At 38.8% G+C, this 27,851-nt stretch overlaps 1 protein-coding gene across 1 annotated transcript in view; it reads right to left on the bottom strand.

Annotated features, from left to right (window-relative positions):
- LOC129722108 (paired mesoderm homeobox protein 2A-like) overlaps window positions 1-10,538 on the bottom strand; it is an 89,398-nt gene extending 78,860 nt beyond the window's left edge. The window contains exon 1 of the mRNA XM_055675345.1: window positions 9,278-10,538. Coding sequence (XP_055531320.1) covers window positions 9,278-9,623 — 346 coding nt within the window. The 5' untranslated portion in view covers window positions 9,624-10,538. The remainder of the gene's footprint in view (window positions 1-9,277) is intronic.
- Window positions 10,539-27,851: the final 17,313 nt, after the last annotated feature.

Raw genomic sequence — 27,851 nt, forward strand, 5'->3', positions numbered from 1 at the left:
GAGTCAAAATATGTAGGCAGTGGAATTTATTTCGTCCATGTTATTGTTATCTGTGCTTGGGAAGCAAGCCAAGAACAAGGGAAATGTATGGGAAAGCTTGACCTTGGAACTTTTCACCTTTTTCCACCACTAAGCAGTAAAGCAACAATGTTGAACATAATATCAAAAAATTGTTACACATTTTATCTATCCACCGAAATATAAATGACTAAGATGCATTAAGTCGTTCGCTTGCTATAACCGTTTGAAATCTGTTGCAACATTTGCCAGTTTCATTTTCATTTTCACAAAGTGTAATCTAGTATAGAAAACAAAGACGTAGTCCTTCGTCAAAACTGATAGTGATCAGCTTTCTAAATGCATCCTTCCTTTGCAAAAGACATCTGGGACACTTGCGGTATATGATAACCATTTTTCTGAAATAATACAGTTGTTCACCTTAAAATAACATTTTGTTATACTGAAAACTGCGAAAATTTTTAACGTTTTAAGCAATCACTCTCAGCCAGTTTTAAAGGAAAAATACTGAAAAAATAGCTTTAATCAAAATATATAAAAATAATAGGAGTCTCTGATACCCCTCCAATTTCAAATTCTTTTCACATTTATGCTACAATCCTCTTGTTCCCAGCAATGATTTTCAGTGATAGGTAATAATAAATCGAAGGAGAAATTTTCCGGAAAAAGCTTAGCAAGAACCAATAACTGTATCTTAAATAAATTCACAGCAGAAAAACACACACAACAACCCAAATAGCAACAAAGTGCTTGTGAAAATCAATAAAGTGAATAGAAATGTGACAAATTTCCGGTAAAATGGATAAAACAATGGGTTTCGCCAATGCTCGTTGGCATTCGGGAACTTTGGAAGCTTAAGTCGGCTTGAGGCTACTCTTCAGATACTTACCTACGTATAGTAAGTAAGTTGTGTTCCATGCTTCGTATCATGCGTGAACACATGAAACAGCGCTCAATTAATTTTACTAGAGTGTTTTCAAGCATCCTGCACTACGTTTAAAATCAGCATCTCTCTCTCTCTTTCTCTCTAACATTTTTGAGATTATTCTTAGACTAGAGTTGCTTTATGTAGGGTCCGATAACCACTAAAACCTGTTTTTATCACTTGAAACAAAGTAAATGAGACGTCAGTTTGCTGTTACTAATCATTGAATCGAATACCATTTTAACACATTATTTTGGTGCTATGAAAATCAACTTCACGAGTTGCGACTTTACGTTCCATGTGGTTTCACTTCTCTGTTATTTTTATCCAATTTGCATTAATAAAACAATTATTGGATCTTTTAAAAGAAAATTGAAGGAAACGGTCAAATCGTACATAGTAATTATAAACAGGTCTGTTGTTTGCATGCACTTTGTGCTCAGTGTGTTAATTTTTCGTCACGTCAAAACGAGAAGGGTAGAGTGAGAGCGAAAACGGAACGAGTATGAAAGATATCAACAAGTGAGAAAAACTTCTAGAAAGAGATAATGTGAACAACACATTGTGCTACACTTTGTGACACATTGTGTGAGCATAAAGTGTTTTAGTTTGAGCAGTTTGCGTTGTGAGTGGGAAAAATGGCCGGGAAAAGGTACCAAAAAATTGATTTTTTGTCATTGGAGGGATTATTTTGGGGTGTTCATATAATTAATGTATAATTTTGTTCCCGAACTTGCTGACGGTTAAAGATTTGAAGAGTTTCTCACATTCAAACTCGATTGAGTTTGAGTAGGGCTAAAAGATATTAATTTTTTGAATCATATAATAATTTCTTTATACGCTTATAAGTACTTCTTGTACAGACTACTTTCAGTAATGTTCCAAGCTGCTTTACTTTCTATGATTTGCTTCAAACATAGGTATTGGGAGCACAACTAAGTTCTCGCCTTGTTTAAAATAAAAATCACAAGGGTTGTATGCAAAGCCACGACCGCAAGGTTGACGTAGAACTACATAAGATCCTTTCCCAAGTAACAAACTAAACATGTTAGAAAAGAATTAACAATGACAGTAGCCATATAAGAGTACTATAAGCGCAATTGCAAACTTGTGTTGTTATATTCTTGTTTTCGAGATGTTCTTTTATAGCATAATTGTGTCTCATAGATTATTGAATATAAACTGCCGCTGCTTGTCTGTAACTTGTGTTTATGATATCAAAACTGCACAGAAAACAACTTAAAATACATCATTTGCGAGAAGTTGTTTTTTTACCAGTGATTCAACTACATTTCGAAAACAACCTCGTTTTTTCCAGGTTGAAGACGAATAGCAATAGCAGCAGGGTTAAACGAACAATAACTCTTCATGAATGACACTTGTTTTCAAATTGTCTTCCAGATGTTTGCACAATTATAAAAACTGAGTATAAAATGCCGGGGCAGCCGCGCCTGTTCAATTACTGCATTACACGCCTAATAATACGTACCTACAAAGTGCTTTTCTTTTGATTGATCTTAGTATTCAACAGCCAACGCAAAATGATTTGATCAAATTGTTATTAAAATATTTGAACGATTTCAATAAAACTATTCGAGGTGGGTAAAAATGTGCCATGAAAAGATAAACAAAACGCTTGCAGTGCAACCAAAATCACTTCATTTTTTGTTACCGTACAGAAACAATCCATTTTGAAAGGTTGTACATTAGGGTGGGACAAAAAATGAATGTAAGCTCCCATGCACTTTACGTGTTTCTTATGGGTCCCATAACAACTATGTGACTTTTCAAATCGATCGGTGAAAGATCGGAGATGTCAAGTTGGCTCTTAAAAAAATATCAATACATGATATTTGTAGGCAATTCTCCTGGGAGAAACTCTTCTGAAGTCCGTAAGGCGCTACCTTGCTTGTGAAAAAAGATATTCACCCCAGACTGATTGAATATCTGACGAACGAGAAAATATTAAATGTTCAATAATTTGTTTGTTGTCCTTATAAGGACTGTTGTTGTTCAATTTCATATCGGATATAATGTTGATCGCATCTGTATGCTACCCCTACAGAGGGGATTACGGCATAACACAGTTGAAAGCTGTTTTCACACTGAAAATTTGCCGGCCAATATACATAAAAAGCCAGCATTCCAAAACGTTTGTGTGTTGTCAAAATACGGCAATTTTTCATTAGAGAAAGTGCCGGCTAATGTACTTGCTACTGATGCTGCTCGCTACTGCACAAAGGCAGCTTTTACTAGAGGAATTGCCGCTGCACCAGCTGGCCCCAATTTCACTGCTGATCCGCTGCCACAGCTGCGTAAGTAAAGATTGTTGTAGTTGCTGTGTAGAACTAATATGAGCAATTTCGGCTGAAACAGGCTCTTATATAGGCCAAATACTACATTCTGAATTACTAGGTCTAGGTCTAGCAATCATTTAACGGCCAATCAGATCAATCGAAATTTGTGTTTCAACAAGGATTAACAATTTTCAATAATATAGTTGCTTGTCATATTAGGCTTGACAATTTTTAATGTTTGATTATGCAATAGCCTAATTTTTAGACATCGCGAAAGAGGTATTCCTTGTGATAGATAACACAGGGAAAAGCTGTTACACTCAAAACTAGACGGCTCGTGTATTTGAACGCCAGCTTTCCAGAACATTGGTGTGTTGTCAAAATGAGGCAACCTTTTATTGGATGCGCACAGAGATAGCATTTCACTAAAGAAAGTGCCCCACTGCATCAGGTGGCCCAGTTTCTATCGATGCTGATATACCCGCTGCAACTGCTGCCGCTATCCGTTATCACAGTTATCCGCTGCCCCTGCATCCGTGCTCCTACATCAGCTGGCCCTGCTAATATCGATGTTGAGAGCCGCTGCAATCGCTGCGCTATCCGTTGCCATGCCACAGCTGTGGCCGCTATCCGCCATTGGTATTCGCTACATTGCTACTGCTGCTGCTGCTGCTAAGGCAGGACTGCTGTTGTCGCTGTCTAGAACTTTTATGAACGTCTTCGGCTGAAACAGGCTCTTATATAGGCCAAATAGCACATTCCAAATTACTAGGTATAATATTCTGTCGACCGTGCTTGGGAAGCAATCATATAACGACCAATCAAAGTCGAATTTTTTGTTTTGACAAGGCTTCACAATTTTCAATAGTACAATAATTTGAACAATAAAATTACAATTTTCTGCATTTGGGAAGAATCTTAGTAGATTTTCCAATCTATTGCTGAAAAAATGAAAGCAAATTTATCGGAAACTAACTGATTTATTGGCATTTGAAATTTGAAATATCTTTCACTTTTTCCGGTTTTAGATTTTCATTTTACATCCCTATGTAGCCGAGTATGTAGCCGAACTTCCTGAGAGACGTAGTTCTACGTCAACACGCCTCTTTAATTAAAAAACAGTTACCAATTAGTCCTTCCCAGTATTGCGCATCGTAGGCTACAATTTTGTCCAATTGGAGCAGAACTCGAATACCATTACGATAAACGTGTTAAAGTTTTGAGTCTAGCCGCGAATCAAGTCATTTTTCGTCTACATGTAAGCAGAACTGCTGATCAGCCAGACCACCTCACCTGCTGTTCGATAGTTATTTGTATAGTTAGTAGGCACCTACTAACTATACAAATAATTATCGGACAGCAGGTGAGGTAAGACTTCCTATTTGAGCGTTTCAATGTAAGTTTAAACGACTTTATCAGTATGCGGCCGAGGGTTGTCATGCAGTAAAATCACTCTTTAGTGCCTCTGCTCGTAATGTGGCCGTTTTTCGTGCAGTTTTCGGCTTATTTACATCAGTTGAAGTCGATACTGTATCCCAGTGATGATTTCGTTCGGTTTCAATAGTTCATAATCAATAACGCCGGCTTGGTCACACTAAATACACAGAATAACTATTGTAGCATGTACATTCGGCCGAACCAACGACGTGAAAGCAAGTAACAGTCCCTTTGACTATCTTTTCTAAGGATTACTGTAGTGAGTCCAATATCCCATCACGATGCGATGAACAAAATAAGCACGTTCTTTTGACGTAGGACTACGTCTAACCGCACTATATCGAGATACATTCTGCGGAAACTTAAACCAAGGTGTAACGTTGGAATGAAAGATTTCAAACGGTAATAATGATTTAACCACATTATGAATCACAATAATCAATATTATCGTTGGATTGATAAAATGATGGATATTTTTGTAATTCCGCAGTTATCATTATCACTTCATTGTTAAATAGTGAAAATCTAATAAAAGTTTCAAGGGCGAATTTTCACGAACAGTGTACCAATCACATGCAAGCACGCCTGGCACAGTTATCATGAGTATACACCAACTGCCTGATGTGATATCCTATAAAGCAGTGGAATTTGTTTTGATAGAATCATCCCGTCCCAATAGGTCAACTAATGATTGCTTCTATGAGCCTAGACTATTTTGATGTCTTGAAGGTGAAGCTTTTTCGGAAAGTTAATAATCACCTGCTCTCGACGCACAGTGAGGCATGTTGGGTTAACGCGTAGGTGTCGTTTTGCGATCTGGAACACAATCGATTGCCGTTTAAGTTGTCTTCTTCTTCTTGTTTCGTATAGTACCAAAATGCTCCGTACAGATCTTTCAAAAAGTAATTAAACGAGCTGTACTGATGTTTATATTTTGCTAGCTAAATGAATTTAGACAATCCCATTTGCATCCCGCGGTGGCGGTATAGAAGAAAAACCAAATTCATTTCATTTTGATATTACAGTTCCCACATTTGTATTTCTATTTCTCAATTAAAACCATTTTACATTAACATCTTCAAGCAGGGCCGGATTTAGACGCTGGGGAGCCCGGGGCAAATTTGTTTGTGAGGCCCCCTTTTCTTAAAACATTTAGAGGTAACGTTCTGGAAGGTTACGAGCAAAAAAAAGGTCGCCCTAGGACTAGGGGGCCCCTTCAATCGGGAGGCCCGGGGCATTTGTCCCCTTTGCCCCCCCCTCAAATCCAGGCCTGTCTTCAAGATAATATTACTTTCCATAACCTTGCTTGTAATTGAATAACACTATGCGAACATTAATTGCTGAGGCTGATGCTGTTTATCATTCTAGCCCGGTTTATTTTTGACGATAACAGACATATCTTCGTTGTTCTTTGATATCTTGAAACTGATTCATTTTTTCTGATTTTGTTTACTGATAAACTGTTCAAATTGACCTGAATTGAATGTTAACATGTTTATAAAATTCGATATGTATTATAATGAAAGGTATTCATCAATATTAAAGTAATTTTTTTTTCGAAAATAGAGTACTGCAAATTAATAATAAAAATACAGACCCTGTTCGATTTTGGAAACACGCCAGAATTTTTTCTGTTGCCAAAATTTAACCATGCCAAAAATGAACGGTTCTCTTTTTATGACTTTTTTAGTTTTTTAACGGCCAAAGACAACATCAATAATAAATATAGTAAAAACTAGTTTTAGTTCCAAGTCGTTAAAGGTATCGCTTGATGAAATTAGGCTAACGACCGAGATACTGATATTAACATCCGAGGAATTAGAGACAGCTTTGATCATGATCATTATATTACCGGAACATGTCCCGGTCATTTCTCAGGAACCGTTTTTATTAGGCTACATAAAGAACCAAAATACCTTTCGTTTGGAGCATGTCAAGCTTAAATTGGTTAAAAAAATCAAGAAAATTAGAATAGTGTTATTAAACATAATCGCTCGTTTTTGGCACATGTGTGCCGAAATTGAATTGTGCCAAAAGTAAAACGAGCTCGAATCAAACAGAGCCTCAAAAGGAAATATAAAACTATTGTAGTCCTACGTCAACTATGCGGTCGTGTCTTGGATACTACCCTCATACTTTTTGTCGCAAGAGTAGTATTTCAGAGGTGAACAAATGACGCTAAGCGTCCCTTGATTTCAAAAATGCTTTGAGAAAGATTCAGAACCCAAGATTATTGTTTTTAAATTTTTACCATAGGATGCAATCGCTTAGAAAAGGACCTCATCAAGCATCATTTGATTATCCGAACTATTGAACTTTGACTATCCGAACTATTGTACTATAAATAATTATCGAGCGTCGTTTAAACACAGATTTCAACCTCTGATTTGTCGCTTAATGCTTGCTTTCCTAAGCACTGTCACCAGAATTACCAGCAAGGTAAATCGGGAATGCTCTTTTTAGGCTGTATAAGAGCGTGCCTCTGCTCAAACCAGTCAGTTTACTAGTGAATAGCCACTAGGACAGTGGTAACTAAGCAGCAGCGGATAGCAGCTTTAGTGGGTATCAGCAGCGGTAGTGGTGGCAGCGTCAGCGGTAGGTGCAGCGACACTACTTCTTCCTTTAGTAAAAAGATGTCTTTGTGTGATAGCGTCAGCATCAGCGGTATGTGCATTGGCCAACACTTCCTCCAGTGAAAAGCTCTGCCGCACATTGGTCACACACGCGCTGTTGGCAATCAAAATCTATCGATCGTCAAATTTTCAGGGTGAAAACAGCTTTCCCTCGTGTTATCAGAATAGTGCCCGGGATAGCACAGTTATGCGATCAGCATCATTTCAGTAATTAAATTAAACAATAAATTGTTCTTTTGAGGACAAATTAAATGCCTTAGGTATTATTTCCTCGTTCATCATTACACTTCCTTTATAATGTCGGAACGCATTGACACCAGACGCCACGACCGCAAGGCTGACGTAGAACTACATAAAGCTGTTCATTGCAACACTGCGAATTCTTTGAATAATATACGCTAAGATTACAATAAACAATCTTCCCAACCTCAGTAACTTCTATCACTAGAAATAATGTGGTGGCCTTGAAAAGATGATTCCGGCACGGCAATTGGGTTGTTTTTTTTTGTATTTACCCCACTGCGACCAGTAGTTTTTGATTTTGGTGGCATTACCCGAACGTTTTTGTAGTCCGCACGTTTTGTTTTAGTGTTGAATAAGTTATTGTGTTATTGTGATTGATCATTCTCGAAAACGCAAATAATGTGACCTTATGTAGTTCTGCGTTAAGCTTGCGGCATTGGCTTTGCATACAACCATTTTTCCACCAATATTCGATGGCTCCTTAAAACAGCCTCAAATTTAGACGCTTTTTTTTCAAATTTTGGAACATAAAAACACAAGGGATCTGAATCTGATGAACAGGGTGTGTTAAGAAGCTTTTCGAGTTTCTATTAATCTATCACCATACCTCATGAAAAATAGAATCTGACTTGTTGGCCCACTCTCTATCAAGTTCTAAAGCGTATATTTTCAAGGAACTTCAAGAATAAAAATGAATTTAAAAGCATTTGAAACACTTTGAAAAATATGGGCGCAGTTGAGAACCACTAACTTTAGACGCTTAACTCAGGAAACACAGGAGCCGATAAATTCCATTTATTCATAACAAATTTCAACTAACTGATTTTCATAGGTGGAATCAGAATAAATTCAGATGGAAACGCTTCATTCATATAAGTTTCATGTATTTATCCATGTTATCTGAATAATGTCTATAGTTGTAAACCTATTTAATATGCCAGATTAAATCATTTAGAAACAAAATCATATTCCATCACGATGATAATTCGTACTCGGCTTTATTTATTTTATTTCTCTTATATTCTTCCGACCTGTGCATTGATCAGAATTTGAGAGAAAAGTATGCTCTCAAATATATATATTTATAAAAAAGGCATAAACTGACAAAATAAAGAAAATTACATTGGAAGATGTAATTGGCTCTTGGTTAAAACCGAGCGGTTTGATGATGACTTTTGTAATAGTAAAACAATCTCATGGTATATTTTGTAATGACAATGATTAAAAAACATCAAACTGATTTAACTGATCTCTAACTGATCTCTAACGATATGACGTATCGTGGTAGATATATTTTCAAATACCAGCGAGTGTTTTAATTGATTCATTGTTTTTATGTGACATGGATGTGACATAATATTGTTGGAATATTCAACAAAGAAAAATAAAATGATACTTTAGGTACTGCTATTAGCCCTGAGTTTGTTGAAAAAAAAAAAAAAAAAAGAAAAACAGACGTGAAAGTGGACAAAGCAAACGACCGACAATTTGTCATGGGGGAAATTTTCCCAAAACCAGCATTAATGGTTAAATTATTTGATTCTTATTTAATTTTCAGTATGGCACTGCACTGATGCAAATATAGAAAGCAAATAATAGTCGATTATTCATCAGATTTCTCTTTATATAACAAATATTTCGTCGATATTTAAAATTTTAGCATAACTGAAAAGTATCAAATATACCAAAACAATTCCTGTTAAGTTACAACTTAATTTACTCACACTGCAAGTTCATCGACGTGTGGAACATGGAAGCCCGCTGCACATCCTGGTGGGTCCGGCCACCCATCACCGAGCACTGGCTGCCCGGTCCGGCGGCAGCTGCCGCATGGTGCAGGGCACTCATGCTGACGTTTCCCGGCCCGACGGCCGTCCCGACGGGGTTGTACGAGCGTGCCATAGAAGCGGCGGCGGCTGTGTATCGGTAGGCCGCCTGGGACATCTGGCTGCACGAGGTCAGATCACCGTACGAGCAGGGCATATTGCCGAGACCGGTTGGATCCATACCGCCCTGGAGGCAGCTGGAATCGAATCCAGCCGCCGCCTGGTTCAGGTAGGAGTAGTCCATCTCGTGGGGATAAATTTTGGCGGCTTTTTTTTTTCGGCTCTCCGAAATTGGCGGACAAAGTCAGGGGCTAACGGTTCACCGTAGTTGCTGTGGGAGTTCGATTACGATAATGTTGATTGGCAATGGCTGCCTGCTATTTGCTCCGACCGGTAGCTTTATTCTGCAAAAATGCACAGCCAGCAGGACAGAACGGCACAGGAAGGCGCCGAAAAATGAAATTAAATATTAATTTTCACTTGTGTTCCCGTTCGGTTTCGAGTTCGCCGACTCACACTGTTTTGTTTTGGAATATTTATTTATATTATCCCTGAGTTTACCGCTCAACACCTCCCGGACAGGGATTCATGCCTTTTTCATGAGATTATGTATCACAACACTTGCGGCGCGTGTTTTTTTTATAGCTATCAACACTCACCTTTTCACGCGATTCGAGTTTCATAAGCAAAATTATTTTTGAACGTTTTCTCTCCGTCCCGAATTTACCACCGTCGATCGTCGCTTCAATCAGATCGAAATCATTGTTACTGTTATCGAATCAGGAATAGATTATTAGATTTCTGCGAATTCAAATTAGATTATCCGCTATCTTTCCGTCTCTTTTGCGGAGTCTCAAGGTGAAAATTGCGTTATGCGCGAAAGTCACACCGCCCGCAAACACTCACCCCTACACCGTGGATTGTTTTTCTTGTTCACTAATCTGGAGCTTTCCTAATTAAATTTGATTGAAGATGAAATTCTTCCCGAGCACCTGTCACGAAACAAACACTTCGGCGGAAGGCAAAGAAAAACGCTCCCAATAGGTTTGGCAAAACCGCAAAACTTTTCCAACTGCCGAGACTTCCGGAGCTTGCTTTGTACGAGTCCTGGTGACAAAAACGCGCACCCTAGAGCAGCACGCGACCGGTTGCTTCCCGTAGCCAAAATCAAATGATAAGCCTAATTCAATAACGTGAACTCAAAACCTGCTGCTTCTGGCAAAACCAGCGAAGCACCAGCAGCAGCCCGTTCATGATAACCGGGGTTGTTTTCCACCCCCAGTTTTGGCTACAGTTTGGCAGCGAAAGCAACACAGCATCCCTAGCCGTTATCCTCGTGGGGTGGCAAGCCACGCCCGTTAGGATGCGCGAACCAATCCACAACCAGCACAAAAGAAAATCCAATTGATGACGTCACTGTTTTACACTTTCGTATAGGTTTCTCAGTCGTCCTTGCAGTCGTTCATGTTCACACTCACACACACAACCAAACCCGCTAGTCAGTGCATAAAGTGTGGCCCTTGCGCCTGCCTATGTTTTCCTTCGCCTGGAAACGATGACGAAAGCAACCTTGTTCGGTAACTTGAGCAACAAACGCAACAGCAACAGCGGCAGTTGTGGAAAAGTGAGACGATTTCGCACATTACGGGAAAAAGTGCAACATTTTATTTGCAGTTTTATTTTTCGACACGTTTCCAGATTTTATGGTTTATCTTTCCGGCCCGGATTTTGCATGTCGGTTCGTCGCTGCACTGGTTTTGGTGTCGTACTTCATTCCGTCTAGCTAGGGGGGTTGTATTACCTCGCATTTTGGATGGGAGCGAAGTGTTGCGCACGGGGCATGTTTTGAGTTCTGGAATAGGGAAATAAAAAATTTGGGTTTCTTTGCTGTCGTTGTTGTTGTTGCAGTCGCGAAGAACGAATAACCGAATTTTGGTTCATTGTTTGTTTTAGAACAGCTCACCAGGCAGGTTTGATACTAAGTGTGTTGTAATGCAACAGTTGCAAAGAATAATAGCATTGCTTACAACAGAAGGGTGGGTACCCGAAAGTCATATGACTACCTAGCAGCATAACGGGATTCAGTCATTTTCATTTGAATACGAATTATTTGAAAAACATGCTTAGTCGTCCTACATAAGATTTCAAAGTAAGTAAGGACAGCATAAGAGAATAGCTCCATAACACTACTAGTTAACGCAAGTGATAACCAATTCAATAATAGTCTCTGATAAAATAGCGGCCCAAAAGCTCAAAATAGTTGCCCTAGAAAGATTATAGCTTTTTAACTATTTTTATGAAATTTGGAGTCCCTAGCATATGCAGAAGTGCGTCAGAATGTCGCATAGTAATTGCTCACCGAATTCGTCGCTCCAACGCTATGCTTAGGGCGTCGTATACAAATTAAGTAACGCTAAAAATCTAGATTTCGATTCCCTTCCCCCTCCCCCCCTATGTGAGTATAGGTAACGTTCGACATGACTCCCCCCCCCTAAAATTACTTAACGCTAATCAGCCTGACCCCCCTCCGAAATTTTCAATTTCGAGCAAACATCACAGTTACGTAACTGTCTCTACTACCTCTCCTCCTCCTTCGTAACAATAAGTAACGCAGACTCCCCCTTTTCATGCGTAACGTAATTTGTGTACGACGCCTAAGAAAAAAATCATTTAAGACTCTGAGAATGTCATCTGTTCTACGGGTATCAAAACTCCCCGGAATGGTTAAAAAGTTATAATGTTTCAGTTTTTTTCGGTTAGGCTCTAGGGTCATTTCTGTCAAATTCAACATTGAAAATTATTTTAACGGTAAAAGTTTTCCCGCATGTCTTTTTTCACTTTTTACTATTTCATCCCGCTTTCAATTTTTACATTTTTTTCTCTCTCTTCTTTCTTTTTTTGACGTAGAATTACGTCTTTCGGCAACATATACAGGGGACCAGTTTCATTACAGGGATCCAATTTCAAAAACCAAAAACATCGGCAGCGTCACAAAAATTGTCCATTTTCAACCGTTTTAAGCTCAGTCAGTTTCCAACCGATTTTCGTCATTTTTGCAGTAATCGATAGGAAAATCAACCAAGCACCCGTCCAAATGCAGAAAGTTGTAATCTGATTGTTCGAACGATTGTACTATTGAAAATTGTCAAGCCTTGTCGAAACGCAAATGTCGACCTCTGATTGGTCGCACAATGCTTCTTTCCCTAACAAGGTCGACAGAATATACCTAGTTGACTAAGAATGTGCGCTTTGTGTTTTATGTATAATTCATTCCATGATTGTGCCGATACCACACGGACGTTGGTTGCTGATCGTGAAGAAGAAAGAAAAGCCGGGTTTCAATCTTTGTCAGGGCGGATGTCGCGCGCTATCTGGCCCATGAAGCATTTATGCGATAATTCAATGAAATTTACAACTGCAGCAACCAGTCTTTTTCAAGGCTACTAAATATATTTTGAAGAGCATAATGAATGGTTATTATTAAATTGCAACTTTGATTGCAGTTTTTTTTTTCCTCATATATCATTTATTTGACACGGCACAAATACAATTTAATGTTTAACGGCGCCAATTATATCTGGTGGCCTAAAAACTAAAAGCAAATTTTTTATCCTCGCTGCCGACTACGAGCTGAAATTAAGTCTAACTTAAAACTAGCATGAATTTTTCAATCAGTGTTTTGTTGTTGAATGGTCGTCTGGTGCTCTTCGAATGGCCGATGTCATGAGCTGGGGCAGGGGCTTGTATCCTCGGGTCCTGGAGGTATTGTGCGGGGTCTAGTTGCTGGTTATGGTTCGTTGTTGTTGTTCGCTAGTGTTCAAGTGGCCATATGGTATGTGCCGCTGAGCCAAGATATCACTGAAGGCCTCGGGTGGCGAATTCGAGTGGGGTGCAGTTGCTGATTCCAAAATCTGTGCTTAAGGTTCAAACGTGTTCTTGTCGTTTTGTTGGGTGTAGACGGAGGGGAACGGGACTAGACTGGGGCATGGATGGATTTTAAGAAAACGTATATAAGGGTCATGTAGGGTATGTCACGGCTCGCCAAGACATCACGAACAGGTACAGCTGGCCGTCTACCTCCGGCCTCAAGGGAAGCTACTCATTTAGACCTGGCGTCACGGTGGACAGGGCATGACCAAACAACGTGCTCTATGTCGTGATAACCTTCACCACAGGCACAGATACCACTTTCCCCGAGCCCAATACGACGGAGATGCGCATCAAATCTATAGTGATTGGACATAAGCCGAGACATCACGCAAATGAAATCTCGACCTACATCCAACCCCTTGAACCACGGATTCGTCGATACCTTGGGTATAATGGAATGTAACCACCTTCCCAGTTCCCCTCTGGTCCAAGAATTTTGCCAACTGATGATCGTATTCTGACGTACAAATGCGAAAAATTCATTAAAAGCAATTGGTCTTTCATAAATTTCACCGTTTGTTGCGCCCACCTTAGCCAAAGAGTCCGCTTTCTCATTGCCCGGTATCGAGCAGTGAGAAGGGACCCACACTAAGGTAATCTGAGAAGATTTTTCGGATAAAGCACTCAGATGTTCCCGTATTTTCCCCAGGAAATACGGAGAGTGCTTAACATCTTTCATCGATTTGATTGCAGTTTGATGCTGCTGCAATTGCGCAGCAGTGTGATGTATATTACGATTCATGAACACTGTGCATCACAAGCGGTATATGCGAAACAAATCCGATTCCAAACAGAAAAGTTCAGCAAGTTCTGCTCACGGCGCTGAGTCCGTTTTAGAAAATTCATAACACTTCATTAACAAATATGTAACGTCTTTAAGAAGACGGTTGTTGCTTGACATCACAGCATAATTACGACCCTTATATCCGATACGAGAACGGGAACATCTTCCTTCAAGCCGTGCAACACACGATACATGTGTCAACCTACTGTTGCCTTTATAAGGCAACAATAGGTTGACAAGAGGAATGTAACAATTTACTTGGAGCAGCAAACGTACGGCGGTCTGAACCTTGCGGCAAGTGCAATAGTAGAACGTTTGTTGTAATCCGCCAACCGGGAAGCAACCGAAAATGTTTCTCCTTACAACGAGGTACGACCTGTTGTGACAAATTTCCTGGCTCCTTTGTCGCTTGCCTCTGGTGCCATCTCAATGATGATGCATTTGTTGCCAGGTACACAGTTGACGATAAAATAATGCGCTTTCACGCTCAAATTTCGCTTATATACCGACAAACTGTGTTTAGCGTAACCCATCCTCTTTTTTACGAACGTAGTAGAATGATACAACTGGAAATAATTCTTCCAGTTATCTCATTCCACAACGTGCGTAGAAAATCTTTGTCAGAGCGGATATCGCGCGCTATCTGGACCATGAAGCGTTTATGCGATAATTAAATGAAATTTGCGACTGCAGCAACCAGTCTTTTTCAAGGCTGCTAAATATATTTGGAAGAGCATAATGAATGGTTGTTACTAAATTGCAACTTTGATTGCAGTTTGATGCTGCTGCAATTGCGCAGCAGTGTGATGTATATTACGATTCATGAACACTGTGCATCACAAGCGGTATATGCGAAACAAATCCGTAAATGTCGATTTACTAAGTTTTCATCATTACAAACCAGTCACTTCTTACAGCATCTCGATCATACTCATGGTTCATAACAATTTACAGAAGGGGCATCTTTGCCGATTGAGGATTCCGGCCTTTCTCTGGTTAAACTCCGTCTTCTTACAGTATCATGAAATACAAACAATCTTCATATTCATATACTTGACCATGGATTCCGACGATACCTTCGGAAAATTATAATTCTTTCTGCTTTGTTTATTTTACACATTTAACAAGGCTGAAATTATTAACTGTTACTGCACAGTTCAATTGTCTGGTAAATACAACTAATATCAAACATTCATGAATTGATTATACGATTTTTTTTATGTTTCTTTCAACAGAGTCGACTTGAGCACATCGATTAGTGCGTTTTCGACGTAGAATTATGTCTTACGGCAACATATATAGTGGTACAAACTGTAAAACCGAAAGCATCGAGAGCGTCACGAATATTGCCCACTTTCAAAAGTTCTGAACTCAGCTAGTTTCCAACGGATTCCGTCTATTTTTAAAGCAAAAATAATATACGAAACAAATGCGGAAAAATATATCGCTTCACACCATTAAAATGATTAACCCTAATCGAGTGTATTTCCAAAGCTATTGCAAAAAATTATTGACATAAGACAGGCTGTCGTAATTCTACGTTAACCTTGCGGTCGTTTCGTATAAACAACCTCTTCCACTTTTTTCTTAATCGGAATCAGTTATTTGTGTGTTCGTTTTCAATACAATTTAACAGAAATAACTTCTGAATTATTTCTGAGATGTGTAATAATGATCCCAGGGCGATGACTCCAACTCCTCATGTGATAACAATCCAACTCTTTCCTTCAATTGAATTTGGTGTTGATTTTTAATTTTGTTTTCTTTGAAAAAAATTTGAAAACAATTCTACTGAATGTATAACTTTTTGCAAAGCATAACTAGCTGCCTTCAACTCGTTCCCGAACTTTAAACCACAGGTCAATCTTCCCGATCAAACGACTATAACAAACAGGTAACATAAATGCATTTGAACTTTATAGAAATAACAAACCTGTGATATTCTTGATATAATGATGAAAAGTACAGAATTATATCAAATTCTATTATCATGCACTTGAATGTTTAGAAGTGTGCTTTTTAAGCATATTTATAACCAAATTTGTAACATTATAACTACTTCTGATCTTTTTCTGCCAAAAACCTTAAAAAACTTGCTTTAACTCGTAATAATCAGTAAGTAATTTTGATAGGAATGTTGGTATTTTAATTGTTAACGAGACTAAATTCAGAACACAAGTTGATACAAAAAGTTCATAACTAAATATTAAGATTTGTTATAATCCTGATATTATTGACTGATCGGGTAAGGTTTAAGCGGACACTCAAAAAAAGTTGGCCCATAATGAAATTGTACAGATATTCGATTTTTGGAAGGGATTTTCAGACATGTTAAGCTTATGTTAAAAACTTTCACGAATTTCAGGTTATCTTGGTTTAGTCGATTTCTGATTTATTTTCTTTTTCCTTTAGTAATATTTTTCAGTTATTTTGTTCAACGCTTTTGGACATTTTCATTTCAACTTGTTTTTTTTTACATTTATTAATAAAAATAAATGTAAATGCTCCGATGTTTCTGACGTTGAAGATTTCGAACCTGTGTGTGATATCCAATTATATAATTTTTTTTTTCATTTTCACTCTAAACAGTCTTCAAAAGTAATATTCATTTTTGGACTAAATTTTAATCCATTTTTTCCATTTTGCGGAAAACTTAAAATTACATTCAGGATTATTTTCTCTTCAAATTTATTGAGCTTATTTTAAGATAGATATTGATAGTAGCTTCCTGATCTTTCCGACGAAAGGTAAATTTAAGCTATTTTTTTTAATTTTCCTGCTTTCCAGGAAACTGAAACTGATTTGTTTTTTCACTCTTTGCTAAAAATGTATGCATTTCGAGTTGAATTTGGTGTATTTGTTTTTTTTTATTCTGCAAGTTTGAACTCACAGGACAGATTTTATCTTTCCAGTATCTACAGAAGCTTCCAGCCATATTGAGCTATCTTTTGAACCCTTTTTAATTTGAGTCTCTTATTTGATTTCTTCGAACTTTCTTCAATTATAAAAAAATTGATTTTCAAAAGCTCTTTTTGACATACGTTTTGGCTCTTTTCTATTCGGTTTCTAAATTTGTTTCGCTAAAAGTCATTTGAGAGTGGATTTTAGAGTCTATTGTGCTGTTTATTGTATTGTGTTGTGTGATCATTCTAAGTAAATTTATGTTTGTGTTTTATGCAACAACTAATTAGTGCTGTATAGGACGCTGATCCTTCCAGTGGCCCTACCGAAGAAGCTGATCGATAAGTGTTCGGAGTTTTTGAGCGTAAAGTCCTGCGATCGGTCTCTTCCTAGTTCTGGAATTGGAAGATGGAATGTGGCGCAGACGCATAAATCACGAGTTGTACCAGCTATACGAACATGCTGCCTAATGAAAGAGCCGCCAAAACTATCTTCAGCATGGTACCAGGAAGAAGAGGTCGACTCCATGGTAGGCCTCGCACTCGGTGGATGTGCGCGGTGAAAAAAGATGCACGATCTGCTTGTGTACAAGGTGAAGGGAGAACGACCGCCAGTAGAAGCTGGACATCTCTACACACTCAATTTATCTCGGCAAACTTCCCAACAGCTGATCGAGCTCGGCGAAGTTTTCAACAAATGTTCAAGCTATTTCCTCGTCGGCCGTTCCAACTCCTTGGAAGGATGATCAAAATTATACCACTGTAAAAAAAAGTGTGTACTCTATAGACAATCTTCGACCGATTAGTCCCGATTATCGGAAGCATTCGAGAAACTGTTGAAGGGTCAAATGTGTGCTTACCTGAAACAAATTAACTTACTTTTAGACAATCGTATTTCAGAAAAGAACAAGAAGTTATCACCACACTGTTGAACGCACTGTAGTTAATAAAAACAGAATACGGTTCCTTTATTACTGGACTTTTTCAAAGCTTTCGACACGATGTCGCATTGGCGCCGTTGAACTTATTCGATACTAACTCACAGAAAGGACTCAATCTGTGTTTTGCGGTAATGCCCACTCGATTAAATTAGCGGTAACATAAGGAGTTCCACAAGAATCTGTTCTTGGTCCATTACTCTTCTCAATGTAGGGTAAAGAGGTATAAAACGCCCCCCCCCCCCCCTAAGCAAGAACGTCGATATTACAGTTATGCTTGTCACAAACAACGAATCTTTTATACGGTTGAATACACCATTTAGTTGGTAATGCACTGCAAATATTTTACTTTGTAAAAAATATTATACGAAATCGCTACATTAAAAAAAAAAATTCATTCAAATCGCAGACTATTAAATCTGCCGGGGCAAAACGCCCCTGATTCAGTATAATATGCCCTGATGCAGAAGGACAATATGCCCCCCATATAATAAACAGAACATTTTTATGCCGCTGCCTTAAAAATAGCTGTAGCTACAAGTGTTTGAATTAACTAAAATATATATAATTGATTTTTACCAATTGTGGCTGTGAGCGCCCAAGTAACACACAAAACATGTTAGAAAATAGATTACAACGAAAGTAGTCATATAAGTGTACCACAAGCGCAATTAAAAACTTGTGTTATTATATTGTGTTTGAAGTTGTTTTTCATCAGTAATACAACCGCATTTCGAAAACAAGCTCATTTTTTCTGGTTTTGGAGATGATTTTTAATAACATGAGTTTAAGAATAACAATCACTATCACTTGGTCTTTTCGAAAAGACATTACACTATCTAATAACAACATTACGTACCTGTAAAATGCTTTTACTTAGTACAACAGTCGTAGCATTCAACACTCAACTTAAAAATACTTGATCTAATTAATATTTAAATTATATGAACGAAGTTTATATTTATTCGAAGCGGGTCAAAACGTGCCATCAAAAGATAAACAAAACGCTTGCAGTGTAACCAATACCAATTCAGTTTTTTGTTATTGTTTATCTAACAACGTTTTCTAGTTTTGTTAGATTTTATATCCAGATAACGTTGAAACTATGCGAAAACAATTTTAATATTCAAGCAAAAGAAACAACTCTTTTTGAAAGGTTGAAAATTATTTTTTGTCATCAATTTATAATCAATTAAAACTGCCACTGATAAAAGCTACTGTCGATCTAGTTGCACTGCGCCGACACAACACATTTGCGCATGCGCTGGTTAACAGTTGTCATAGCAACAGATTTGCGCATTGCCGTATTGGTGGTACTCGAGATGTATTTTGCCACTTAATTCTATCAAGTTGGCTTGCTTCGATGCTGTTATCGGTACTTGTTCTATTAGCCTTCATGTTTTGCGCTTTTCTGGTGATAGAGATGGCATGGAATAGGTAACGTCAACTATTCTATACCAACGTGTGTTACTCGGGCGTCAACCAATTGAACAATCAACAACTAACCTAATTAATGACAAATCTTGTTTTTAAATCAACGTTTTTTATTTTCTAATCGATTCATTTTAAAACACAACCATTTTGTTTCTGTTGCAGCTTGAATCTGCTTGTTATTCTTTTTTTTTGTTGTAAAAAAAAATTTTACAGGAAAAAAAAACAAAGAAATTAAATTCTTGTAATAACAAGTTAATCAAGCTTTGTGAAAAGAGAAATATAACAAACGCAGTTTAACTGCAGAGAAAACACTTCAACGGCTCATTGTCAGAGCGCTGGCATTCAATGTGAAACCATTCACTACATGTGATGCATTTCTGCCAGCCATCTCCGTGTTCTGAAACGCTAAACAGATATCCACATGTATGACAAATAATATCCTCCTTCCTGTCTAGTTTAGCCTTTGGCTTTCGCGTAGGTCTTTTTCGAATATTTTTTATATCCTTTGCTACCTGCTCCTGCTTCAGCTTCTTCCGGTATGGCGACGACGTGAGTTCCTTGCAATGATTTTTTTTTCTGTTAACCTTCCGCTTACTTATTTTCTGCACTGCAGCTTCCAGCTCAGAATCTCTATCGAGCACCAACGGAAGATCGTGTTTAGCGGACCGAACTGCGGCATTCGGCCAATCCCACCTACGTCGTTTTGCCAATGTTCTCTGTTCAGAAACTGATGGTGTCTGATTTGACTCTATTTTGACGGTACAGAGAGACGGCGAATTTCTATTCTCATTTGTCAATGGCGGTCGGTTCTGATACTCCGGTATCAACAACTCCGGTTCTTGATCCATCACAACGGCTGAGCTGGCATCGGTGTCTTGCACGACAAGCGATGTAAGATTTCCGTTTTCATCCACGAAATAAAATGTGTTGATGTCCAATATCAGATTATTATCTGGTACAACGTCGCCAAGTTCAACAGTGAGTTGCTGTTCATTCTGTACAACTTTCGGTGAGGAATCAATGGTTTTAAAGGGTCGCCCGAGTGAATCAGAAGCCGCAAAATCAGCGTCAGAAAATACATTTCGGTCAAATGGCATTATAGCGGTTGTTTTATAACCATTATGAGCCACGGTCTTCTTGGCAGTTTGTTTGAATGCCTCGTTAACCAAAGCAGCAACGTTGTATATTGTTACTGCTTTTCCACCATTCCGTTTAAGAAGCCTTAATGCATCAGAATAGGCTCTTTTAAAAGGACCCATAAATGCCACATCAAGTGGCTGTAGCTTATGAGATGTGAGGCGGAATTGATAAAATTCGGGTGTGGTTGACTCTTGCCTTCTCCAGAACCTCCAGGTTTCTAGTTAGGCTTGAATGGCCATCTAGAATTAGTAAAACCGGATCTTCTTTCGTAGGACGATAGCACCTCAAAAAGCTATCGAACCATTGAGAGAACGTCTCCAGAGTACTCCATCCACTGGAGTTGCAAGCGAATTTGGACTTCGGTGGAGCTCCAACCATCAGTGCGTCATGCATCCGTTGTCGCGGGAAGATGAAGAACGGATCCATGAACGTACCGGAAGCTGACATGGCCATCGTTACAGTCGTATTTTCACCTCTTTCTGCCGAAACTAGTCTGCCAACTTGATGTTGCCCTTTGTTTGCCAGTACCTTCGTCTTTCGCCCCTGGACCTGAAGTGAACAATTTAAAAAAGTGAAAAATAACATCCAAAAGCATAACATCACTCTATATACAGTGCCGACACTCGTTTCGTCAACGTTGATAACCCTACTGGGTGGGTAAGGATGCTCATCAAAGACCCGTTCCAGCAGATCGAAAAACTGCGCAACACTTTTCCGATTGAAGCCTCTTGCCCGTGCGATAGGAGTGTTTTCCGGTCTTCGAAGGGAAATGTTTGGATGACGCTGAAGAAAACCTTTTAGCCAATCTGGCCCAGCTAGCTTGAGTTCCTTGTCAAATAAATGCGGAATCCCATTTTTTTCAGCCATCTGTTACGCTAAGCTTCGCATGTTCCGAGTCGTTAATCCGTAGAAGCATTGACACATTTCGATCGCGTACGCGGCCAGCTGCTCCTCCTGCTGGGGTGAGCATACTGTGGCAAAACTTCCCAGTCGAGCTAACTTTACATTCTCTGGATGTACCGTTGAATCTAAATACCGCCTCAAAGTACGTTTGGGAATGCCGTATTGGATTGCTGCTTGAGTTTTAGACAAACCGAGGTGTACGGCTTTCATGGCTCGGGACAGATTCTCAATGTTCCACGACCGTCTTTTTGTCGGTTTACGAATAGGTGTACGTGCCATCTACGAAACAAGAATGCACGGTTAGGTTGCACCAGCAACAGGGCATATTACCCCGACTGGGAGCAGGGCATATTACCCGTAGTAGTAGCGTTGCCGAAATTATTAAATATTTTAGCAATTTAGGCAAATCTTACCGTTTCTCCACTTGATACAGCTGCTTATTGGTTCACTTAACAGGATTAAGCGCAAATAACGCTAGCTAAACTATATTAATTAACAAAAAAACCTTACTTAAATGATGCTGAAAATTAGAGACGAGGCACTTCAAACCAAAGTTGTTTTTTCTTTCTGTTTGGTTGCTAGTGACAACAGATAAACTTACATAGTATACTAGTTACATGAAACACTAGGGATTCTCAATATTTTCGTATTTTAATATTTGCATATTCCCGAAAAAAAGGACTGGGGCGTTTCGCCCAGGGGGGGCGTTTTATACCTCTTTACCCTACATCAACGATTTATCCAACGTTCTAAGGCTATGCGGTATTCAGATGTTCGCGGATAATGTCCAGCTGAAAATCAAAGCCTTGGTGCTACATTCCGATTCGGAACTTGACCTTCTGTTTTTTTATACACAGACTTCGCAGCCGACTGTTTAGTGTACAGAACAATTGCGGGGCTAGTGCTACGATCCTACTGACCAATGCTGATAAAAGTCAATTTCCCCAGCAAAATTCTTCGAAAATTACAACCAATCATTTTCAATTTTCACTTCCAATGATCGCAGCATTCTTTCAGATACACTAGATTTTCGTCCTAGTAACGTGCTGTTATACTCAGATGAAATAGATCGCGCGCATCGTTCATGGTTACGGAATCAAATTTGACGACAAATCCAACCAAATGATCTTCACTCCAAAGCGAAAAAGAAAAACAAACAGTCCTCTCAACCAAAATGAACCTCACCGAAACAATTTTTCACTGACACTGACCGATGCCTTGACAATCTTCGTTAACTGATAAACTGATTTTATTGTCTTGCTTCCATGGCATGAAATATAATGAGGTGTTTTCCATGTTCCATGCAAACAGTGGGAAGAGAGAACTCTGAAAGGATTGTAAAAAAATAACGTTTATGGATGCTTTTTTTCACTTTCACTCAAGAGTGTCAACAAATATCAACTCTGTGACACTAACAGTCTCTCCCGAGTCGAGACTCGAACCAACGACGACGTTTGTTAGGCCAGCATCGTACCTCGAGACCATCTGGGAGATACCCAGCTAATCTGCATTAATCCCGACGTCACACTAGAAGAGTTGTTCGGACTGATCAATCAGGATCGTCGTTGAATGAGCGAGAAATATCGGTCCAAGGTGTGTGCCTGTATCGTCACTTCCAGTAGTTACCGTCGAAGGTTACCATATTAAGCTCAGCAGTGAGTATGATAACTTTGAGCTTATTTTCAAGACAACCTCGAATGGACTGTACAATGCGGTAAAATTTATGCCTGCCTCCGGACTCTGAGGTTAACATAATTTTATCTACCTCAATGAACTAAGATACAGAGCAAGATCGCGCCAAATGACCTATGGTCGAATATCGACCATTTTTGATTTTAATGAAATTTTGCACACGTATTTGGCTTAGCAAACTGAGCATTTTTCACAGGTGGAGAGATTTTTAACAGCCATGAGTTACATTCTGAAAGGGCGTATGCCTTTTGGCATAGGTTTTATTCGAAGCATTGTAGACCAGAAACCGTTGGTTGTATAGAAAAACTGTCTGATAATGAGTTGTAGGGAATTAAAAATGCACCATAAAATAATATACACTGTACAAAAAAAAATTATTTTGACCAAAAAAAATTAAAAATAAACATTAAATTTCAATTTAAAAAAAAAGAGTTGATTTTTTTTCTCATTTTTTTTAAACAAATTTGACGTTAATACGCAACTTTTAAAAAAAAGTCCAGGCGAGCTTGTTTTTAATCGAGTTGTTTGCACCATGGGCTGTGAAAACTAATTGAGCAAAATCGAGCCAAATTAACAGGAAATACGCCGAAATTTCTTCGATTTCATTTTGGTGATTTGAATGAAATTTTGCATACGTATTTGGCTGAATTTTTTTTTATTAAAGATTGCTTTTACAAAATATCTCATCTCAACATTTTTGAAAATAGTTGTACTCCAATCATTTTCAAAGATTCAAATAGTCATTTTAAATCTAAAAGCTAACATTTGAAATGCATAGGTTTTCGAGTTGTTTTAAATTTAAGTTCGCAAAATTTATGATACATATTAAGGAAAATACACGCTTTTATTAATTTGTCCGTAGTTCTTCCGCAAAACCGACACGTTCATTGAAATGAATGATTAATAGCAGTGCCTTTTCGTGTTTCATGTGCTTCAAGGGGTAATTGACTGCCCTGCGTTGCTCGAGCAAATGCAGATAAATGTCCTTTCTCGTCGTTTCTCGAACTATACTTTACTGGCTACCCGCTACCACAGAACCAATTATGGATACAATAACCCTTTGGAGAAATGTGTTCGCTTGTTCAACGATGTGTAGGTACGACAAATTCTATTTTAACATGGCTAGAAGTGTTTTCAAAAACCGCACTAGTAGACTAATTAAACTAGTAAACTAGTTAGAATATTATAGAATGAGTTTACAGTCTGTGCGATATTTTTGTCGAAGACGGTGATGTCCAATAAATAAATAAAAAAAAAAAATATTATACAATTTATTCTGTGACAACAAGACGATTGAACGAACTGTTCTCAAGAAAAGAGTGATATGTTTCAAATGATATTGCGTAATTACTTCAAGTTTCTTAAAAAAAATTAAAAAAGAAGTTGAATTTATCAACTCTTTTTTTCAATTGAAATTTACTGTTTATATTCGCTCAGTTTGCTAAGCCAAACACGTATGCTAAGTTTCACTCAAATCAAAAATGCTAGATATTCGACCATAGGTTATTTTGCGCGATTTTGTTCAATAATCCATCTTTCGAGATTATTTGTACAGAATGATGCTTGGTTCGATTTGGCTGCTCACAGACCATATAACAAACAAATTTTGTCACATTGCTGAAATATTGAAGTTTCACACTTCAATATTATCCAATATTAGGAAGAATACGATTGACGGGTAATTCCAGTTTTCGATTTTTGGTCGATGGTCATTGATTTTCCCTCTGATTTACGTTGCGCAAAAACACTAATTTTCTACAGATGAAGTACTACTTCAGCAGCGGTTTTTTTCGGCAGGTTTGTGTAAGAAAAAAAAAACACAAATAATAATATTTTTTCAACTCTAAAGTAATGCTAACAACGAAAGTCTACGTGCTGTCGAGTGAAATTCAAAAATACCCCTGCTGTAGTTTAGGTGTTCCAATATTTGCGCTACTGTCACGCGTCAATGAGTGCAAACTGATTTATTGCTATTCAAATGCCACCAGTCATCCGATGTTGTCCCATTCGTTAATACTTAGCCGTTCTGTTGTGTTGTTCTATATTATCATCATTTCACACCCCGACCGGTCGAAAAGCCTATACTTTGTCCTGTTTGGGGCCTACCAGGGCCTACCAGCCCAACGCAACGCAACGCAAGCGTTTTGCTTGCAGGTGAAATTAACAAAATTACTCCTCCAGCCATGCGAAATTTTGCCCAGTCGAGCGCGTAGGTACAGATGGCGAACAAATTGGCTGGTGCTCGACTCCGGTCGACGTTGCCGTTGCTAAAGTAATTAGCACTTGCTACTCCGAAAGCGGCGACAGTATCGCACACTTCCGGTTGAAATCCTACGGTAAATATTGAGCAAATCTGCGCGCGTGCTGCTAGGTGCTTCCCATTGTGCATGTGCTGCACTGTGTTGTTGACCATTCCGGGTGATGATGCGAACAATAATAGGGCGATCCACTTGATTTCCGTTGCATTTTCCCCACCGCTGTGGATGTGGACTATCCGTAATCTGTAACATCGCCTCACTCTATTCGTTTGGTTCGCAACTCCTGTGACCGATGCGTTTTCCGATTTGCGTACGGATTGAGATTCTCTAACCGTGTGGGAAATGCTGTCGTGCAAAAATTCGATTAATGTCAATTACAATTTGCATTATATTTTATGAACGGTCCGGAAGTTTCCGAATGCAGTTGCTGCCTTGGATGCGAGTATGTTTACACCAAGTCATGCAAGGGGACGTGATCTAGAAGGCAGTCAATGCCACGTTGAAAAGTGGCGCGATCGTAATGCTTTAAGAAAATCTAAGAGACGCCACTGAACATGTGGATAATTTAATGAAATTGTAGTCGGTTGACTTGTAAACATGGGTGGGATATTTACCCATCTCATGCTTAAATAGTTATTGCAAAGCAATGAACCTAATTTCACTGCTAGCTGATGTTTACCAAATCAAATGCTAGTTGTTATACAATATTTGACTCGAATTATGAGCAAGTGATAGTTCAGCCTGAAAGGTGGTACAAATCGCTGCAAACAGTTTCAACCACGGCTGTCACGGTAAGATTTATTATCGTTCAGGATTCGTACCGCGTAACAATGCATTATGCATTATGCGTAGGTAAGAATGGCGAATACACTCTTCTGGAAGTTTCTTTGAAAAACTAAAAATACCGATCTCTACTATGTGACTCACAAGTTTGGCGTTGCAAATCAAAAATTTCTGAGGTTGCTACTGAGCTTGCTAGGAGCATAAGAAGAACGCGTTGATCATATACGTGTGAAAAAGCTGTGCAGGCGATTGGATCTGCGCTTCTAAACAATTAATCAAAAAGACCAACTTTTAAAACTTTTGACGGAGAACCTGGAGATTTTTACGATTATTCGTATTAAGGATGGCACATGGATCTACCACTACACTCCTGAGTCTAATCGGTAGCCGGTAGAGTGACTTTTACTTAGTTCTCTGAAGCGCCCAAAAATGCAACAATAAACTGGTCAAGTATTGGCCAGTAGTCATTGGGGCCATCCACATTCCACGTGCACAGATTTTTACAGATTTTAACTCCCCCTCCCCCTTCGTGGACAACTGCCCATATAAATTCTAAAAATTTTGTATGGACCGTGGATATTACACAGACCCCCCGCCCCACCTCCCCAGGGCTGTCCACTAGAGATGGTCGGGTATGATGTTTTTCAAACCCGTACCCGACCCGAACCCCAATTTTTTTTTCGGTCAAAACCCGAGCCCGACCCGAACCCGGATTTTTTTTATTCGTTCAAACCTGAACCCGACCCGAACCCGAAAATTTTATTTCCATGAAACACGAACCCGAAATTGTGGAACCCGAACCCGACCCGAACCCGAGATTTCATAGATTTTTTAGTCCGGTTTCGGGTTTTCATACCCAAACCCGACCTGGGAATGTGGACGACCCCTTTGGGATTCGGAAGACATAATGATGAGTATTATGTCCTCCGAATCCCAAAGATTTTTATTATTGGAGATATATAGTCATTATTGGATCTATTGGACTTTGAAGTCATGGCGAACCTGTCGCATCTGTCGTCGATGAAAAAAACGAGCTTCTTCACCAAGACAATACTCCAGTGCATTCTACTCGCGATACGATCAATAAGTAAAAGAAATTACTACGGACTGGTTTCCTACCCTCCGTATTCGCCAGATTTACCTCCGATCGACTATTTTATATTAATGTGGCCTTTGTCAAGTAATTCCAGTTCGATTATGCTGATTGAGTTGTTCTAGCAAAAATGGAAACTACTTAGATGAAAAAACCACATACTAACAAACGTAGCACTCGATGCTAGCTCTATTCTTGTTACATATGTGGGTATAGATGGGCTCCAACCTGCACTACACCCAACACAAACGTGGAAGCTTTTGTTACTTTTGAGCAACACTTTATTACTTTTTATGTCTTATGACCGCGCATGAGACACAAAAAGTAACAAAATATATGACGGCCACATGCTTTTATGTGTTTCTGCAGGAGAACATACAACCAAGCACTGCACTGACAAGTTAGCAAGACTTCACTCGCTGTACTTGTATTGATGCAACGATCAGATCCATTTCTGTCTCCTCTATTCACACATAAGCAGGATGTCACCGGTCACCCTCAAATGTCTAATTAGAAACACCACTGTTCCCCGGTGTTTACTTGAAATGGAAATATGTGAAACTGTGTGACCAGAGTTGCCGAAAACGAATTGTTCTAGATGGGTCTACAACGAAAAA

This window comes from Wyeomyia smithii, chromosome 2 (genome assembly GCF_029784165.1).
Source record: "Wyeomyia smithii strain HCP4-BCI-WySm-NY-G18 chromosome 2, ASM2978416v1, whole genome shotgun sequence".
In the NCBI taxonomy this organism is placed as follows: Eukaryota; Metazoa; Arthropoda; class Insecta; order Diptera; family Culicidae; genus Wyeomyia; species Wyeomyia smithii.